General features: G+C 41.2%; 1 protein-coding gene across 11 annotated transcripts in view; it reads right to left on the bottom strand.

The window, feature by feature from the left end:
- Positions 1-502: 502 nt before the first annotated feature.
- SEMA6D (semaphorin 6D) overlaps positions 503-20,053 on the bottom strand; it is a 129,794-nt gene continuing 110,243 nt past the window's right edge. For 4 of the 11 annotated variants that reach the window (XM_088148551.1, XM_088148548.1, XM_088148550.1 and 1 more), the window contains exons 9-19: positions 19,778-19,866; positions 16,642-16,859; positions 16,403-16,534; positions 15,200-15,355; positions 13,608-13,781; positions 12,497-12,637; positions 12,326-12,403; positions 10,989-11,080; positions 10,558-10,614; positions 8,258-8,425; positions 503-4,337 (exon numbers count right to left, since the gene is read on the bottom strand). In XM_088148551.1, the coding sequence (XP_088004677.1) occupies positions 3,034-4,337; positions 8,258-8,425; positions 10,558-10,614; positions 10,989-11,080; positions 12,326-12,403; positions 12,497-12,637; positions 13,608-13,781; positions 15,200-15,355; positions 16,403-16,534; positions 16,642-16,859; positions 19,778-19,866 (2,609 nt within the window). In that variant the 3' untranslated portion in view covers positions 503-3,033. The remainder of the gene's footprint in view (positions 4,338-8,257; positions 8,426-10,557; positions 10,615-10,988; positions 11,081-12,325; positions 12,404-12,496; positions 12,638-13,607; positions 13,782-15,199; positions 15,356-16,402; positions 16,535-16,641; positions 16,860-19,777; positions 19,867-20,053) is intronic. The other 7 variants (XM_088148552.1, XM_088148555.1, XM_088148553.1 and 4 more) reach the window with 7 other exon arrangements.

Genomic DNA, 20,053 nt, shown 5'->3' with positions numbered 1-20,053 from the left:
TATTTTATCTTTACATGCGGTGTTAAAAACCCAAAGGACGTATTATTTACACATCCACAATACAAGTTTACAAGATATCTATACATGTTAAAGTACTCTATAGCTTGTATAGAGCATCTTTTCTTTTCTTTTCTTTTTTTAGGGTTACTTTTTTAAGCTTTAACATTAAAAGATACAATCTGCATTTACCTTTGCACAAATGGATAAAGCATGTGTTTATTTTAAAAAACAAAACCCAGCACAAATTATAAATTAACAGAATAAAGACTATGTCGAATGTTAGAGGTTTCAACAGAAATACTGAGATGACTCACATTACCATCTAACGAGGCAGCACAATGTTACAGAAAAGTTATTTGGGTTCACATAACATTTATGTTTCAGTTTTACACAAGTATGTATTACTCATTAATAATTGTAAAGTGACGTCAATTACATTTTTGCCATTTGATTTAAAAAAAATTTTTTTTAAAGGTATTAGTTGCAAGATTGAGATATTTTAAGGAGAATTACTTGTGGTATTTTGGGGAGAAGTAACGCTTGACGTACGGATCGAAAAAGTTTAATTGTCTATATTAAAGAACGATCCCTTTAAAAACATACTTTCTGTTTTGACTTATAATAGAAACAGATAGTTTGCGTGGAAGTCATTTGACCTGCTAACTATCGGTGGGCTGCAGTGTTCAGCAGCCAAATGGTGGTACATCATAGACACACTAAGATCCCCATCTGAGTTGACCGTCAGCTACAAACATACCCTGTAGCAAACGACCATCCGCAACTTCGGCTGGGTTGTATTATCCTAGAAATCTCATGCGATTTCCCATTGTAACAGTTTGATTCTCCAGCAACTCAGGGTTGAATGTTTAGCCCAGCAAGGTTGCTCCTTCCTTGGCTTATAGATTACCTTTTCATGGATAATGAATGGTTCTGCAGAAAATATTAATCCCTTCCCTCCCTGCTCCTTCCTTTCATGTTTTTGGAACTGCAGAGAGCTTACAGCACTCAGGGGTTTATGATGGACCATTACAGAGAACACTTGACAGGGTTTTAGTACTGAGTGATTTAAAAAAAAAAAATCATTCTTGTGAATAAGGCACAAAATGCACAGATCTGAGTAAATTCACACATAGAATATTTACAGTAGTGTTGTTATTGGCATGGCTTCAGAGAAACCACAAGCTAAAAATATGGGCTGTGCTTCTGTTGAATTTTGATGGATGGATCCTGCTAAGACATTGGAGGATGGCTGTATTATGGGGATAATGTCATATTTATCTTCCCTCACTTAGGAACATACTGTATATTGGGTGTGTTCACATGACATCCAAAGCCAACATTTGCTACGACAGTGAGAGCATTGCTTCTACCGGCTGGTTCTTACCACAAATGTTGAAATGGCAGAGTTTCAAAACCTGGGAAGAAGCCACAAAACTTCATGTGGGGGTAGACAACTAGACGTTACTAACTACAACTTCCAGTATCCCTCACCATTCACTATTGGCTATGCTTCCTAGGGATGTTGGGACTTGTAGCTTAGTGCTATCTGGAGAGCTACTAATTACCTATTGTTGTTTTAGTGACCCTTCCTCAACCTAGTGTCTTCAAGATGTGTTGTACCCACAACTCCCAGAATTGTACGTCAGCTTAGATTGGACTATTGGGAGTCGCAGTCCCAGCTCATCTGGAGGACCACATTAGGGAATGCTGGCTTAGTGTGTTATGGGAACATACTCATTAAGTTCAACAGAGCTCTTTAAAAGTGAGAAGAATCTCCTTACAGTGATGTAAGCAGTTATCAGAAATGCACAATGGCAAACGTACCTTCTTACCCCACTTTAGGCTTTTCCTGTACATGTTGTTAGATACATAAAAGACAACAGTGGGGTTTCTCCTTTACTTCCCGTTAACTTAAGACAGATGGCGGAAGAACACTGCAGGAAGCTATGGAGCAACTCTTTGCATTTGAAAAACAGACGTTTGGGTATTTTCCTGCATGGGAATGTCCTCTTTTTCTTTTGTGAAGATGTATCTGAAATTTAGGAAAATTAAGACCCTCTATACTGGATGGCTTCAGCACTTCACGTTTGGAAGGACAGTAAACTAAGTAGAGGGGCTGGGTCAATGGAAACCCATTAAAACGACATTTGGAAAGTAGATATCGAACTCTATAGCAGCCTGGCTTTGAGTACCGATGTTTGGCCTGTTTCACGTTGAACCTAGTTGTGTCTTATGCCAGAATCAATATCACAAAGCCTGGTGCGTGAGATCTGCAGTGCATCTTTGCAAGGCAAGAGTACCAGAGTTGAAGCCAATGGTAGGTTCTTGTTCTGTCACAAATGTAAACATTCCTATTCAGACAATGCAATGGAATTGAGTACCTCCTAGGATTCAAGGCTTCCTCACACACTTGCATGCACTCACTCCCACACCCCCCCCCGTTGAACCCCCGCCCCCCTTTTATCTGTGCCATAAAACAAACTGTCATCCTTTGGAGGCAAAAATAAAAATGCTACAGTTGGACTAGAGACTGAAGTTCAGCACGTGGCTTCTTAACCAACATACTTATTGAGACATTTTCTTTTTCGGATATTTGTGCAAGAGGCAAGGCGAATGCATACATAGTAAAACGTTCACATTTCATGGGAAGACTACACAGTATGGCAGTCTAAAAACAAACCCCATTTTATTCTTATTTCAATTATTATTAATTTCAAGTATTTTTGTTCACGGATCTGCTTCCTCCCTAAGTACTCTAAACAGCTCTTTTGAAGTGGCCACGGAGTCCCGTCCTTTTGTGCTACGTCTCTCCTCTCCCAACGCAAGAAATGCAGTGGCCAGCCCTTCCTTTCTTGTAATGCGTTTAGCAAGTGGAGTCTTGCTGTGGGCCAGCTGTACCAGGCAAAACCAGCGGATGGAGCTAAAACAGCCTCTTTGCCCCCCAATTTGGTTCCCCCCATGCCCTCCATGACAAGCAAGTTAGAGTCTTTCCAATGCACCATTGCCCCAAGCTCTGGATTGATTAGGCAAGTTTTAGTAACTGTATTTGTTCAGTGGTCTGACTGAAGGCGTCTGTGGAACAAAGGAAGGTTTGGGTGGCACGTCTGGTTTTAGGGAGGGCACCCTCTTTATCCCTGTCCGAGGAAGTGTTCCGTTGCTTGTGTAACTGCTTTGCCTAGACAATGAAGGCTGCAGGTGGACACTGACTGGTGTCCCTTGGATGTAGTCCATCTTTGTGCCCCCAGTGGGAGTCATATATCCTCCCCGGTTAACACTAGGCTGCCTGGACAGCAGCATCCCATTTGGGGAGTTTAAGTTTTTAGGAAGGGCTGATATAGAGTGCCGCTGGGAAGAATTTTTGTGATAGCCCCTTTGTCTTTCTAAAGAGGTCATTGGTACTGCAGGTGTGTTGGGGACATCCACCCGTTTCGTCGGACTATTTCGTGGCAGGGTGGATGGAGGAGAATATAAAGAGGCTTCCCGGTTAGGGACTTTGGGGGGGACCTCTGTCACGTTGCCCATGGAATCCAACATTAAAGTCTGGTGAGCCACTTGAATGTCAGCCATGATGGCTTTGGGGTTGCTAGGGGTTTCATTTAAATGTTTCAGGAAATCATTCAAGGTGTTCCTGGAATCCACAGATCGCCTGTGGTCTCTTTTGCCTGATGACTTAGTGAGTGGGTGGTCCACATTCGGCATCTTTTTGTCCCCTTTGTGTGCGTTAGAATTGGAGAAGGACATGTTGTAATCGTGGGTGGCATTGGGAAGAACAATTGCACTGGGGATATGTCCATGACTTAAAGGAGAATGGGGTGGGGGACTGGAGGGAAAAAACTGAGGACTCTTCAAGGGGGCTTCTTTTCTTGAAGCACTGAGGTTCTGTGCCTTGTCCATCTGGCTCTTCATTGCCTGTAAAGTCTTCTGCTGCAGCACAGGAGTTGATTCTGGGGTCGGAAGAGCAGCCAGTTCTGGTGGTTGGGCTCGGTGGTCCACCATCAGCATGGACTTTGTGTCAGCCGTCGGGGGCAGCTCTTTGCGACTTGTCAGCAAATTGGAATAAAGTTTGGGTGAGTCAATGTTCTGCTGATACTCCTTCACAGGGCTGTCAAAGAGGCCGTTCAGTTTGGCAAAACTCCCACTGGAATCCGTGCAGGACTGGGCCGATTCAGCGTCTTTGTGAATCTTCCTCGATTTCCGCACAAAAACGTCCCGGTAACAGTAAACAGCCACTCCGGCAATAAACGCTCCCAGGAGGAAAGCCGCAAAGACACAAGTAATCAGGACATTCATGTGTACCATTTGGTTGGAATCACCCGACTGGACTTCCCACCTCACACCTGTGACAAGCACACACATGATGGGCAGGTTAGAGGGTATTTTGGGTTATCAAATCATGAGACAAAACTTGCTATTTCAGGCTGCAATCCTAAGGGCCCCTAACAGAAACTTGACATCTTGAAGGTATAGTCCTTGGAGCAGGAACAAGGAATTACATCACTTTTGACAAGGGGGTGTTCCACAAGGAAACCCCCAATTGCATTCCAATGGTGATATGCATCATGAAATACATAGGTGAATCCTTACGGCTTAAAATCTCTCTTTCTCTCTCTCTCAGTCCAGCCAGCTAGTCATCCCAGGTGCAAACTAAAGATAAAACTGACATGATCTAACACAGCTCCCTGTTTTCATGTTTAGGGTGGAAGGAAGTAAAGGAATGGATTTTGAAAGGGCTTGATCTTGCTGAAAGTGTGTCCAAGATACGAAGCAGCCCTCATAAGTGCCAAGTAAACATGTTTAAGACTAATCTTTAAAAGTCCAATCATTGCTATTCCTAGAGATATTATTCTTGCGTGTAGTGGATTTTTCTTGGTGTTTGCTACCAGAATCGCACATACACATTACAAGGTAATACTGTCTATCCTATGAAAAGAGTTGGGTGTATGCAACGAATGGCACAGTGCAAATCCACTTATGTTTCATAAGAACAGTCCCATTGTTCTTACTCCCATTGGGCCAACCTTCTAAATTGTGGAGATGATGTGCCTCATCTTTCAATCAGGTCAAGGCTTTTGCCCACTTGGCCTAGTTCAGTATATCCACTTCTTCAGGAGTACTGCACTAACCATATGTTGGGCTGTGAGATTAGCAACAGGGCAGGGTATAACGATGGCACAGATGTGCATTTAGCTCTGAGCTGCAACGTGGCCATCCTACATTCTTTCTGGGCTCCTTCCTCTTAGCCAGTCAACAAAAACTGATTGCGGACATGAAGCAATGCAGGGAAACCAACAGCCGTCTTGAGTTACTCTTTGACTAAGAGCACTTGCGCTAAGGAGCATTCCTGCTCTATGACTGTTTCACGCTCTGGATTTCATAGCCATGCCAGGCACTTATCTGAAGCTGATGAGATGTGAACTAACTCTTAGTTATAAATGCCCAACAGGAGTGAGCTAATACCACCTATCATCCTTGCAGCAGCGCCGTGAAGGACATAAAAACATCAGCAGCTGTTTTCCACCCGTTTTCTTTCTGGTGGTTGCTTTGCTCTTAGTCCTCTAACTTCAAGGGAAGCAACTATCACCAGAGAGACAATCGGCCAGAGTAGAGAATCAGGGCACTGTTGTGAAGGTGCTGGAGAGACGGTTTCAGTTTTTAGTTTGCAGAGCAAAGTGAGGGCTGGTGTGAGGCTTCCACAGCTGCCTATAGTGTTTCTCAGAACTAGTGGGTTTGGCAAACATAGAGAGACTTCAGTCTGTCTTTCGATACAAAATGTGACTTCTACCTTTGGGTTGATTAGCTTGGAGAACTTTCAGCATGCGATATTCTGCCAATCTACTCTCTTTCTGTCCCCAAGTCTCCTTTTAAGACTCACAAATAGTAGCTTGTATGTTATTAACTTTAACAATTTCTGCTGGAAAATTGAGGTTAGAAGGTGTTACTCTGCCAGACTGCAATTAATAACTCATGGAAGGATTTCTCTCTCAATTCCCTGCCTGACTCATAAATCGGAAATCAAATGTGAGATAGGATTATGCAAATATATATAAAAAACTGCATAATTTGCTCATTGCATCGATAGAACTATGGTTCTCCTCCAACTGGAATGTTTTGTAACTTTTTCTTAGGTTCTCTGCAGATTAAAAAAAAGAAGATTTCATATTTTTATAGTTTTGCTCGAGTAAGGAATGTACATTTGGAATCTCATACTAGTTTAAAAGCGATTGTTTAATAAGAGGTATTAGTTTTTTCTAAAATATAGAATGCATCTAATTTAGATCGGAAGAATAATTAAAATGTCAATTAACATACAAATATTGGAGCTTACACATTTTTCTGACAGCAGTTTTATTGTTTATTTTAAGGCAGCCACAGAGATAACTCTGTTAAGAAAAGGTTAGTTTGGAAGAATGCATCTACTTGTGTTATTCCATACCAGGTGGAAAACTTAAAATGAAGAGGAGCATTATTATTATTGTGGTTGTTATTTGTTAGAGGCAAGGCCTTTGAAGAGAGTTAGATGTGTTCAGGGTTATTGATTTGAATGGCTTTGTGCAGAAGAAGGGGTGAGATAAGGATGGGAGAGGCAAAGACAAGAAGTGCCACCAAGTATGATCAAGAGCCTGTGAGTAAACCCGGACAAAGACCGATTGATTTCAAAGGACGCTCAAGCTATAAAACACCTGAAGCAAAGGAATGAATGCACTGTCAGAAGGCTTGAAAGGAAACCTGATACGTTCCAGTGACTAACAAAATGCAAACAAGGTCCTGATAATTTAAACGAGGGAGAAAACAGGGATAAGTGTGTGCAAGTAAGCACTGTCTCCTGAGAGGTATGCAAACATCAGGCAGTTTAGGTGATTGGATAATGGCGGCCTGGGTTTGAGTATGTGCCCACACAAGAAGCTGACTTAGTGACTTTAGACCTCTGTCCAGATTGTATCTTGAGCAGGTTGAGACAGTGGTCTCATTTTTGCCTTCATGGCAGTCCAGTTGTGGGTCATCAAATTTCACAATTTGATTGGTCTGAGACCAAGACATAGAGGTCAACAGTCATCCTAGGGAGATAGTGACAGAAAGGAGATTTCAGCCAATGTCTGTTCTATCTGACTTGTATTGCCTAACTATGATTCTACAATAACTACCTTCTCTTCTTTAGTAAAAAATCATGGGTTGGTTGGATTTTGATCTGAGTGTAAGGCATTTCATCCCACATTGTTGGTACTGGAATATATGTAGAATTGCAGGTTGCCTTCTCTCTCTCTCACCCCCCCCCCCATGAGCACACACTGGGTTGTCAAAATAGATCCTGGCTACATCTATATGGCCACACCTGTTCTTCATAAATACATGCTGTTCAACATGCTTGTGTCTTTGAGCAGGGAGATTAAATTCTTTTTAGTAATAACAATGATGACCTGGTGAACTTGTTCCTAGGATGAATTCAGGCATTTTGAACATTAACATTTAGTTGTTTCTGCCAGAAATATCTATTCAAGGGGTCTTCGGCATCTTAAAGTCTTACTGCTTTACAGGTTGTAACCAATGTACGGATGTGCAGGCCCCAATAATTGTGTTGAGCTTTTAAGGTATCCAAGAACTCTGTCATTTTGGGACCAAAGATTATTATTCCCTAGACGACAGTGGAGTCCATCTGCAGGTAACTCATGACCAGCAAGCCTAGAACAACCACCTTATTACACCACTGCAACAAAGCCAGTGAAAGGCAGTAGAATGCTGGTCAGCCTAAGGACACACTGTTTATCTGAGATCAGTGGAACTTGCATTTAAGCAAACATGCACATGACTTCCTATTTGTACAGCGCCTCTCAGTTCCTTAAAGCAGCAGCATCCTACTTCAAGCTCATGCATAAGCCTGAAAATGATGCAGCTGCTTTTAGGCATCTTGTGCTGTGCTAACGCAAGATCCAACACACTTCTACTGAATTGTTTTAGAAGCATGCATGGCCCTACTAAACAACAATAAACCTCAGAATATTGACTGGTGGGGGGAAAGAAAGAACAGCAGTTGGTTGACACAAACTATGAAACTCATCTTGTCTCTTGGTTGTCCCCTCAAATCCACATTCCACCTTTTAGGTTCTTTTTTTAGCCACTATGTCACTCTGCCTTTGATCTATACACAGGCCACTCTGCGTACCCATTTAGCCAGTACCAAGCTTATGGATTTAATCTTTGAAAACTGCTGGAGGTATCAGGTTTCCTTTCAACTGTAATAGATTCCCTGATTTGGCCTTACCCTTTGGAAGCCCTGATAAAGGTTCAGAGTAATCAGAAGTGTTTGGGTCATCTTGAGCTACAAATTTCCGAGAGCCAGTCACTTTAGGTTTCCAGGAACCAATCACTTTGGGCGAGATAACTGGGATACTTCCCACTGTGGTAATGGAAGCTGAGGATAACGCCATGTCTGTGGTGGCAAACAGATTTTTATTAATGTGCATTACAGTTGTTTTTCTTCCTTTTCTTTTTAACACCCTCATCCACTGCTGGTTTTACTCAATGGCTGCTAAATAATATTTAGAGGGAGATGTTTAATGGGAATTGTATGAAAAAAAGGATAGACAATAAAGTACTATGCCACTCTTATGAATTAATGTCCAAATCAGACTAAAATTAAAGTTCAGAAAGGCGGTTAAATACAATGGATTGTCATTATTACACTGTGCTACTTGAAATGAGATGGACAATGTCAAGAGGCAAAATCTAATTTATTTATCCATTTTTCCCACGACTGTCAACTTCTGCTGGCAGGCACCCTCTAGGTAAGCCTTTTCCTATCATGACTGTTGTCCAAGTAGATGTCAGAGACTGAATTTCTCCAGGCTTAGCATAAGCCTATGTGGGAGTTGCCATAAAATAGTCCAAGGCTTATAGTCTAAAAACTGTGACTATAAAAGGCACCTAAAAACTATGGCATCATGTCCAAGGGAGTAAATAAATTCAATTTCCTTATGGCATTCATTTGTTGTGGTTCCATGTGAAACATCCAGGATAGAGGCAGTATTTGGATGGTCATCAAAATTCAAGCTAGCAAGTGAAATTTTTTGTGCTCTGTGCATTGCTGTTCCAGCACTATTCTGCAACAGCTGAGGGCAGAAATGGGGCTTTAACCTGGGTAGAGGATGGATTGCAGGGATTTGTAGGTATAATTAATTAATTAATGCATCTTAGAAGAAAATCTCAATATCTGAGGGACGATCCCCAAATCGAAGGTCATGTAATGGGCTGTGAGAATAACTTTGAGGAAGAGGAGGAAGAGCCGCAGCCAAGGCAATGGTCAGATAAGAGAAATCTGAACCCAAAGCAGAAATGGGGAATTTGGGAAAGCAACTCAGACTTGGCCCTGTCTAGTTATCTTTAGGATAACGGAAGGGAGAGGGGAGGCACATTCAGAGTTGCAAGATTCTGTTATTATAACTCTACAATAAAAGTAGTTTTAGGATTCATGACTTTGGGGTTTGAGTCTGGTCGACCCTGATAAGGCTAAAGGTCACTGGACTTTTTGGTCACTAAACTCAAGTTAGATATTTCAGTACTGAAACTAGGCAGATCTTTCTTTTTCTTTAAATACTGCTGTATAGTTTCTCATCTTAAACAAGTGTTAAGAGATCAAAGATATGCTTAGAATGGGATGCTTAGGGTGGGTGCTTTATATATGGTTAATTAATTAAATTATCTGAGCTCGTCAATCATTCCAATAGCAGTTCAGGACTAATCAGAAAAGAATCACGGTTCCTGGGCTGGTATATGTACATTCCCAGTGGCTCAAAAGATCACAACTTACCCACTCTTTTTCCTACTTCCTCTACAGTTGTTGTTTTGAAGAAACAACCACAAGTATAACTTCTGAATATATAATGCTAAGTATAATCTATTAGCACAAATGCATTCCAACTATTGCAGAAATCAACACAATTCAAACACAGAAATACACATTTTGGAAAATGCGTATTTGCTATAAAGGAACTGGAAGACATAGGAGAAGTAAAGAAAGGGAGAATCAGGCAGGCATCCATCTATTGAATAATGGCAAGGAGGTGGTTAGCATTCAAAAATGTATGACTGGGTGGAGGGTGGAAAGAATAGAAGCTTAGTGGACATTTGTGAAACGAGAATTTCATCTATGTCGATCAGATTTGAGGGTGAATAAAAGAAGTACCTCAATTAATAATGAGCTGTTAAACATGCAGCTATATGAGGTGAAAAGTGTTGAGTGAGCCAAAAAGTCCTGGCTTTATCTTGACCATCAGTGGGAATATGAGTAAAAGCAGAAAAGCAAAAATATAAATTAAAAAAGAAAAAGTGAAAGATTGCCAACTGCACCCAAAGGAAGGTAACGAAAAGAGAGAGAGAGAGAGATAGAGAAGGAAGGAAGGAAGGAAGGAAGGAAGGAAGGAAGGAAGGAAGGAAGGAAGGAAGGAAGGAGGGAGGGAGGGAGGGAGGGAGGGAGGGAGGGAAGGGAGCTGAAAATGTTCAAACTGAAGGAAAGAAAAGCTTCGTTAATTGGGGGAAGGAAAAAAATGATTGGAAAAAACTAACCAGATGTTGGATCGCCAAATATTTTGTAATCTGGTGTAGTTGTAGTAGGCAAAATTTCTAAAAGAATTAAAGGAACACGTAATCAGTGAAAAGTAACCAAAAGGAAAAGCAAAAGATTTTCAAAGCCTGAGCAACAGAAAATCAGAAAATAAAATACAACTGGCTACCCGAAAGGGGAGGTAAAAAACCAGGAAAAAATAAAAAAAAGGATCAATATAATAATAAAGTGGCTGCGGACCTTCACGAACGAGCGTGATGGTTGGGAAAAAAACGATCAAAGAAATCCACCACCCAAGATCAAACAGTTTTCAGTTTAACAGAAGGGGAGGGGAGTGCTCAGCGCCATTAATATGATCTTCCACACCACAGTGTGGCTCACAAACAAAACCATGCTGCATTCTCAAGATGGTGTCCAAGATGGATGAACTTACCATGGCAATCCCCCAGTTGGGCAGTGTTGCCGTATTCCACGTCTTGCTCATACCCTCCAATGCTGTGGTTGTATGAAACAAACAAAGACAACCTGCAATTAACAGCATTAGTTGGGAAAACCAATGACGATTGTGACATCATCAACATTATCACTGAAAGAAATGCAGAACTGCAATAGGTATTCATTGACTGTTTATGAATGGAGGTGGACTCAAGATAGGTTGATAGGTTAGACAGAAAGTGAAGGGGAGGCTTCATTTCTAATAACTTCACATAGTTCATTAATCTACTTGTTTTAGTAGATAGTCTTCTTGATCATGATCCATGCTGTGATGAGTGGTTGCTGCCTAAGAATATGGTCCTGACACACAGTTCACAGCTAATGAATGCAGGCCAACTCTAACAAGGCCTTTGGTGTTAGCTCACAGTTGCCATTTATTTTTGTTGCCCTTCTGCTAGAGATCTTCTCATTAGACCATGACCCAAATTACCAATAATTAAGCTATTTAACAGAATCTCTGACCTATAGGCTATTTCTTGACAAAGCAGCTTCACAAAATATCTTTCTATCTACCACGCATGGAGAGCTTCTGGTCTGGAGGAAGGAAGCCCCCCTCCTTCTACCATCATCTACTGTGCCACAACTATGGGATGGAAAACTATGAAAATTGAGGTCAGGGAAAGGCCAGAAATAGAGGTACTGTTTTGGACAACGACTGTCTTAAATGACAGGCTGCTCTGAAGCAAATGTGAATTAAGATTTTTATTCACATTCCCTGGATTTGACTTTCAAAAAGTCTCTGCTCACTGTATGTAACTGGATGCTGGACCACATAAACTTTGGATCTGTCCCTGAAAAACCAGTCTTTAGTTCAAATACAACTTGAGCTAACCTAGCACAGGGGTACCACCTTCGTTCCCTTTTCCCAAGAGATTTTCATGAAAACAAACAAGAAAATAAAACATAAAAATTACATAAAAATGAACAGCATCCAGGAATCTTAAAAAGGAACAAACAGTAACAACAATAGGCTTAAATTTGGGAAATAGAGGCATGAAAGGAGCCTGTCACACTTCCCCATGGAAAGAAATCTGTGTCAGTGAAGATTTCTGTCCCACCACTTGGGTCTTAGTTAAAGATGATCCAGAGGGCAAGTCTCTAAGGTGACTTGGTGTAATTGAAGACAGCTCTTAAGAAAGTCTCCCTGGAAGTTTTTTAGGGCTTCAAAGCTTATTCTAGTACATTAAAGTTTAAAGCATTTTATGGGGCAGAATGACATTCTGATAACCTTTTGGGTTGTGATGTAAGAACCGAAAACAAAATTGCTCTACTTACAACATGCTTGCTCTCACTCTTCCACAGGCCCCATGGTTCAACCAGCCACAGTAGGGGTCCCGAGAAGCAATGCAAGTCCTGTAGCAAAACCAATGAAGATATTGGCCATCCGCTGTCTTGGAAGCTTGACACAACCAATGGCATGAACGGGTAGGGAAGGAGGGGGCTTACTTTTTACATGATCCATGACGCTCACAACGACTGAGGGGAATTCTAATGATGCAGCTGGAGAATGCAATGAACAACGCATGGTGCTCTTTGTCCAGTTGCAGAGAGATGACTTTTTTGTCCTCTTCACCATCCCCATTACATCTGTGGGACACAGGAATTTTGAGACCTTTACTTTTTTGGAATCCAGTTGTTGAAGCTTATCACCTCCAGCCTACACTGACACTGGTTACTCTGTCTCTCAATAACTTGTTAAAAGCTGGAAAAGCACTTCTCCCACATGGGTTTGGAGGACCACAATTAGTTGAAAGAAGACGCATGGTAGCCTTCTCCAATTTTGTACCCTCCAGTCCAAAGAACAATGATATGTTGGGGAGCCCTGGCATAGTCACAGGACTGAGAAACCACTGGTTTAAAGTACAATTCCAGGATTAAAGTGGTGGATGGTGCAACTTCTACATCTCTTCTCCTCAAGTTGCCTGGGTGGTAGGAGGTTTTTATGTTGAAGGGACAAAAAAGCATAAACCAAACTAAGACAAACCAATATCCCCCCCACCCCCCAACAAAACCTCAACATTTTATTCATTCCTGCATCTACCACCAAAAAGTGTTCCTCAAGAGAGCAATTCCATTAGCTAGACTTCTAGATAAGGCCAATTGTTATTAAGTTATGAAAACAGAGGATCTGATGAAATGTCCAGGATTTCATTAGCAATTACCATCTTGATCATTATTAATGACTTCTTTGGCTTTCCTACAGTATAGTAGAACTTTTTATTTTTACCAGAGGATAAGAAGAGGATGTTGATATACCTGCATAGTTCTGGAGTACTGGTGATTTACTGGGGCATGTCCATGCATACGTACGTGGAAATAGAACGTGCTCATTTCAACACAAACATGGCCAAAATATGTTTTTAAATTATGCAAACACACATTCCTTTAAACACTAGGCATCACTAGACGGGATGAAATGACAGCATGGAGTGAAGTGTTGTGGGTGGGGGGAAGGAAGGAGAAGCACTTTTCAATCAGGTGGTGAACAGTAAAAGTGACTCAAACAAGATGGACATCATAAAATGTTTTGGAGCAGTTCTCATAAAATAAGACCTACTTTGCATGATTGTAAGCATCAATCTCTTCCAGTAATATGCTGTCATTCAGAGAAAAAGCTTTGGTCTTTGCCAAGATCTTAAGCACCATTCCAGCTTCAGAGCCCACAAAGATGACTGTGTAGTTTTGATATGGGCCAGCTGAATGATCCACTGCAATGGCAGTCAACCGATACCTGTCAAGATTAAGACATCTCATATCATTTTTGTTCTGAGTATCTTCTCTCCAGCTTCACAACCTGTGTCACTTTGCAGGTATGATGGGATTTTCAGGGAGATCTATGTATGGATGATGGGGAGCAGATTCTATTTGGGGCAGATGCAGCTTTCTTTAAGGAAGGCCACCCGCCAAAAGCTTGCTTTCTATAGCTTTGAAAGAGAAGTATCAAAACTTTTGCCATTTGTATGTGGGTAGGCTGTGTTTTGACAGCAGCAGCCACAACACTAATCAACTAACGGTTGCTAGTCATGAGTACAACACATTTTGTACTTGGGAAAGAAAGAAAAAAACAGCATGCTCAATAGCTATAAAATCTCCATTCTTCATGTCACCTGTATTAATCACCCTTCCCCTGGTATACAATCCTGGCGAGAACCAGGAAGGTGAGCAGTTGTGTGTGTGTTTTAACTATAACACATTTTCCAGACAATTTTTAATTGGCGAACAATAAAAGCATATTATAGCAACAACAATAACAAACAGAACAGTAAAAAGAAAAGTCATGATGGTAGCACTGAAACCAACTAGAACTGGATAACATGAGAGGCTAAACTGGAAAGGGAGGGAGTTGTTGATCCTTCTGCTCCCTGGAGAGAATTACACAACTGAGAACCCAGCAATCTGATTAATGCCCACCAATCTCTGTTTAATGAGGGGCTGGAAAGCTGAGTTCCTGATGCCAGTTTTAAAACTCAAGTAGGTTCATATGGAACATACACTTAAGATACACTGTATCCGGGCTTCAGATTTGTTTAGAAGACATCACACCAACTTGTGATACACTTGAAAATGTACACACTAACTTTAAAACTACCTAGGAAATAAAACCAACTGCAAGAATAGCGGAGCAAACAACATCTTATAAAGATAGCTATTGCAACTAACAAGGTCCTCTTGCTTGCTGAGGAGCATTTCTTAATTTTAGATGCAATACTTGCTGATTTTATACCAGCCCCTTTTAATGGCAACGTGCGTGCCGCTCCCATTACTCCAAATTTGGGAAGCAAATCTCACTGTGGTGGGGAGCTATCCTGGTCTTCGGCCCAAAGTCTTATTGTGATGGAACCCAAATGAACAGGTTACAAATACCTGTGTGTGTAGATTGATGGAGTAAGATTCACACATCTAACAAGATTTCTGAAACTGCTTGAGAGTGTTAATTGCACATCCAGCCCTCTTTTCTTTCCAGGGCAGCCTACCCCACTCAATCTCTAGCAAGGGAATCTGCAAAATTCAACTGGAAGCCTTCTCTCAAGTCTGTCCAGAAGGGCTCCAAGTAGTTGTCATAGTGTCATAGTGGTTGGAGTTGGATTCTATTTCAGAAATGCTGCCTATTTGGCCTCATGTCTCAGCCGTGCCTTCCCACCCTCTTACCTGACTCTCGTCTTTGTGAACCATGGCTCCTCAATGACAGACGGAACGGCGGAATCCATCAAAGGATGGGACTTGATGAAAGAAAGTGTTTCATCTGGGAAATCAATGGAGGTTTTGTAAGCCTCTGCTGGGCCGTGTTTTGCACAGCAACCAGGTCTGAAAGGAAAGCAACAATTTTTCCCGATTTTTAAAAAAAATAAAAATGGCAAAAAGGCTGAAGGGAAAAAAAATCAGGGTCCAAAGGAAAACTGCTGCTCTGGAACCATTTTAGACAGGGCTTTGAGCAAGTGGCCAGGCAAATTCTTTGTTTGAGCCCAAATTCTTTCAAGAATGTCGCTGCTGGATTTGTACAACGCACCTAACCTAAGCCTAAATATGTTGAGTAGTTAGTAATTTTAGTTAGTAGTATTTTGGGAATTCAGCCATTGTCTCAGCAAGTTGTGTGAATCAGACCATCATGTTAAACCATAATGCGGTTAATTTGTTGGAGTACAGTGATTTGTTAGGATTTAGGGCAAAACCTGCTCTATGAAACCAGAGCAATCTAAAGTGTTGCTTCCAACTTATGGTTATGTACACTGTCACTAAGATGGCATTCAGAGTATTACCTGGTAGGGTGTAAATTCCTAGAAAATTTCTAGAGAGGTAGAGCAGTTCGAATCCCCAATACTGATCTTACATCAGATGTCTCACCTTTGATGGTCATCCTCTGAGATCTATCTCAACATTTGGGGTGGTTCATTGATCAGAAGGAAAAGAACAAAGAAGAGTCTTCAGGCCCTTGCCTGATCTTGCAGAAGAAGAGCAGAGAGGCCTTCTCTCTCTTCCATTTTTTACTTCCAGCACTGAAAAAGCATGCTTCTTTAGATGGTTCTCTACCTGCACTCCAGTCAAGTTATTCAGCCTATGCAAGATGTGGTGAATTCCTAATGCTAAACAAAACTTTTCCAGTGCTGAGTAGTTGTGACATGACAGGGTTCCAGATGAACTTCAAGCAACAGAGCAAAGTCATCTGCTTAATGCAAAGCCTAGGAGGCACCACATTTCAGTCTCTAAGTGTAGATGTGGGGTTGATGACTTGATAAGTGGCTTTGCTTTGAGGCAAGTGTCTTCTGCCCATGTGCAATTCTGGGCAACTCAATCACCTTTCAATCAAATCACTCCAGTGAAGCTTTGCACAGCCCATGTACACAAATATTTTACCTTGGCCTTGGTACTTTGTCTTCTGGTACAGCTGTCCAAACAGAATCAGGGGTTTTTTGCTCTTTAAATCTCCCTTTGAAGACTTTCTCAATGTCTTCCATGCTGAAGGCACAGACGGCTGAGCCAGGGATGCTGCCAAAGATGCAGAGAAGAGGTTGTCAGAAAAAGCTGGGCAATGCAGTTAGTGTCAGTAGTGAATGGGAGGGCTCCTTTTTGATGTAGGGTTGCTCCTTTCTCACCTGTTCAGCTGTGTCGTGAAAACACCAACAACAGTAGGGACGCCACTGATTTCAATGATATCTGTGATGGACTGTAGTACATCAAAGTAGAAAAATGAATCCCCAGGCACTGAACAGTTGAGACGTGCTTTCAAAAACGATGTCCAGTGTTTTTCCAGCACTCTCTGAGAGCCACCCATATCATTTTTGCAGATGCGAGCCACACGGGAATATACAGCCTGAAGGGGAACAGCAGGAACAGCAACAACAACAAAAACCTTGATTACGACAGACAAATAGATAGACAGATAAGAGGCAGGCAAAGCTTTGATTTGGAGATTCAGTTCAAAGGGGATCTGGTGAATCTCTCCATTGAACTGATTCTACAACTAGAATTGGAAAATCAAGTTGGATGGTTGAATCAAATGACTTGAAGCCCTCTACTCATGAAAAGAAACATGTTTTAATTTGAGACTGATTTGGAAATCCACACTAAATCCATTTCATCCAAACAATCCTGTTTGGATATTTGAATCAAGTCAGATCTGAATTGGTTTGATTTGGATTGGATCAGGACCCTTTCTGTCTCTATCACTTTGTTGATGAAACTGATTGGTTTCAGAGTGTTTATGCTGGAGGTGCACCACGGTGCACTTGGCTTTTGAGTGGAATACCAGCTACATTCCAACAAGTTGATGGGGCCAGGACAAACATGACATGTGCTTTAATTCTAATTCAGTCTATTTACCCCTTCTGACATATTCAAGATTATAAATTGCCAACAATTTTTGGAGAGGCTCTAAGGGCCACAACTAAGGTAAAAGGTTTTTTTGGGGGTATGTGTGACACATATGCCCTCGAGCTTCACTTATGCAACTCTGTCCCATGCCAAGTCCACAGAAATAAAGGAAGCATGGTTTAATTATGGTTCAGCAACCAGGTAGCATCTAGATGAAATCTCCTTGCATTCCCAAATCTCCTTGCATTCCCAACTGGTGTTTCTTGATTCCTCAGTTGCTGAACAGAGAGGCAAAAGGTTAGGCAGTATGGCAATAGTTATATCCTTGTTTGGAGACAAAATAAGGGAGCTTGGTCTAGGTCTTTCTGTCCTCAATGCAGGGTGGATTCAGAATGACCTTCCTTTGTTTAATAAAGTTTTTGGCCTTTTAAGTTTTGACATATACATTTGGATGCATACAGACAAGCCTGGTGAAATCCCAAAAGCAATGTGCAGAGCAGGAAGAGGGAGGGAAGAGGCAATAAAAAGAACAGGTCATTTAGCAAAGTAGGAAGAATAATGGCCTTAGAGCAAGGAGATTCAGATCTGTATCTCCGCTCAACCATGCAACTTACCTTGGTTGTTATCCACATTATATTTCTGCTGATAATTCAAAAGTTACTTAAGATGGAACTGTTTGGGAGGAATTTGGGGAAACAATGGAGGGGATCCGTTTTGATTTTGGTTGGTTAGATTGTTATTGTTATTTTATGAGGTTTTATACTTACTGTTAATTGTCACATTTTATTATGGTTTTTATGTCTTACAAAGTTAACTGCCCAGAGTCTGCTATGATGAGATTATAGCAATATAAAAATAAATAGATAGGGCTGTTATGAGACTAAGAAGGAGGAGTTGTTCATGCTGCCCTGATCTCTGAGGACCATGGGCACAATAAAAATGAACAAAATTCAAGGGAACAGGGAGGCACGCAGCACGTACTTTGTAGAAATCGCCCAACCTATGTTTAGATGCAGTCAGCAAAAGGATGTCCTAGGCCCAATTTGTCCTCTTGAGGAGGACCAACTTTCACAAACTATGAAACAAAGCAATAGTGGCATGAGAGAGCAGGCTCCATACTAAAACCAAGTTCATTTTAAAGAGAAAAATTTGCAAAGAATTGAATGCTATGATCATATACATCTGTGTGTTTTTGGGTAGAGCAACCTGCACATATCCCTTTAGCTTTGTCCTTGGCTTAATTTCAAAACCTTGTTGCAAAGGGCCAAACGCTGTAAGAACTAAGGCTCCCTTCCTTACAGCCTGCTCCGTGGGAGACCGAGTGAAAGGACAAGAAGAAAAAACACATCAGAAAAAGATGGAACTGGTATTGCTAACATCTTCTCTTCTTTCCAAACTACACATTTAGTTCAGCCCTACCTAGCGTTGGCATGTGGAACCTAGGGGATGTCTCTTGGGGAATGTGACTTTTTTTAAAAAAAGGTTTTATTATATTATTATAAGACATAAGTAATACATTATATGATTTCAACACAGTGGTATTTATACAGTATTGACTAGAGATTATGAATACTCCAATGTTTAGAATATTTAAACCTTTAAAGATAGAGAAAAATAAGAGGATTACATCAGTGTTGACTATGATTGAAATGTTGATGTTATTAGGCATAAGGTTGTTTAAATTTTACATCCAAAGCTAATTTTGGGGGGGGGTGCCTTCGAGTCAATGTTGACTCCCGGCGATTGCCTGGCCTACAGTTTTCTTGGCAATATTTCGGAAGTGGCTTGCCATTGGCTGCTTCCTAAGGCTGAGAGAGAGTGACTGGCCCAAGGTCACCCAGCTGGCTTTGTGCCTCAGGAGGGACTAGAACTCACAGCCTCCCCATTTCCAGCTTGGTGCTTTCACCACTACACCAAACTGGCTCATAAATAGAGCATTAATAAATAACTGCAAATTACTTCAAAATATTTGTTGTACAATAAAGGTTTCTGTCTTAAGCTGAATACGTAATACTTAAAATACTAAGGTCTCCCCTGTATTGTTTGTGCATGTTTAAGAAGAAAAAAAATCCAGAAAACAAAAAGATAACACATGTTCCTTCTGAGAGACAAAATGAGGAGGAGAAAGGTTTCCACGTGTGACTATGGGGGTCCTATTTAGTTTTTCAACCACAGGCATCAAAATGTAGCTGAAGGTGAAGTCCTGTTTTTGACAACACACAACTAAAAGAGAAAAAGGAAAAGACAAAGAAGAGGGACATTCCACAGCCTCCTTCAGCAATCCAAAGTATGAAAATATCATCCTTGTAGAAATGAATGAAGACAGGTCACACCTTTGTAAGCATCTTGTTTCTGCCCTCAATAAATCACTCTGAGGCTTTGGCACTTATCGTAACAAGCAGCTGCATTTACTCTTACCTTGCCCAAATTGTTATGTTCCACAGCAATCTCTCGAAAGAAGAAATAAACAAAGTTCCCATACTCAATGGCATGAAGGAAATGGGGCTCTGAAAGATGTGAGGACAAGAAGAGGAGTCAAAACATTTTGCTCATGAACAGTTTACAAAAACATTGAATTACTCTGATTGAATCTACTACTAGTCTTAGAAAGGGCAGTGATATTTGTTGTGTACCCTCTCTGTTAGGGGGCCTGGCGGCCTGGCTGCCTTCCCTCCCTCCCTTCTTAAAGCATAA

Source organism: Python bivittatus, unplaced genomic scaffold, assembly GCF_059951505.1.
Source record: "Python bivittatus isolate LINGU-HERP-01145 unplaced genomic scaffold, Pbiv_v1 ctg000530_np1212, whole genome shotgun sequence".
Lineage (NCBI taxonomy): Eukaryota > Metazoa > Chordata > Lepidosauria > Squamata > Pythonidae > Python > Python bivittatus.
Note: the sequence above shows the minus strand (reverse complement) of the source record. Positions and strands in the feature narration are given on the sequence as shown.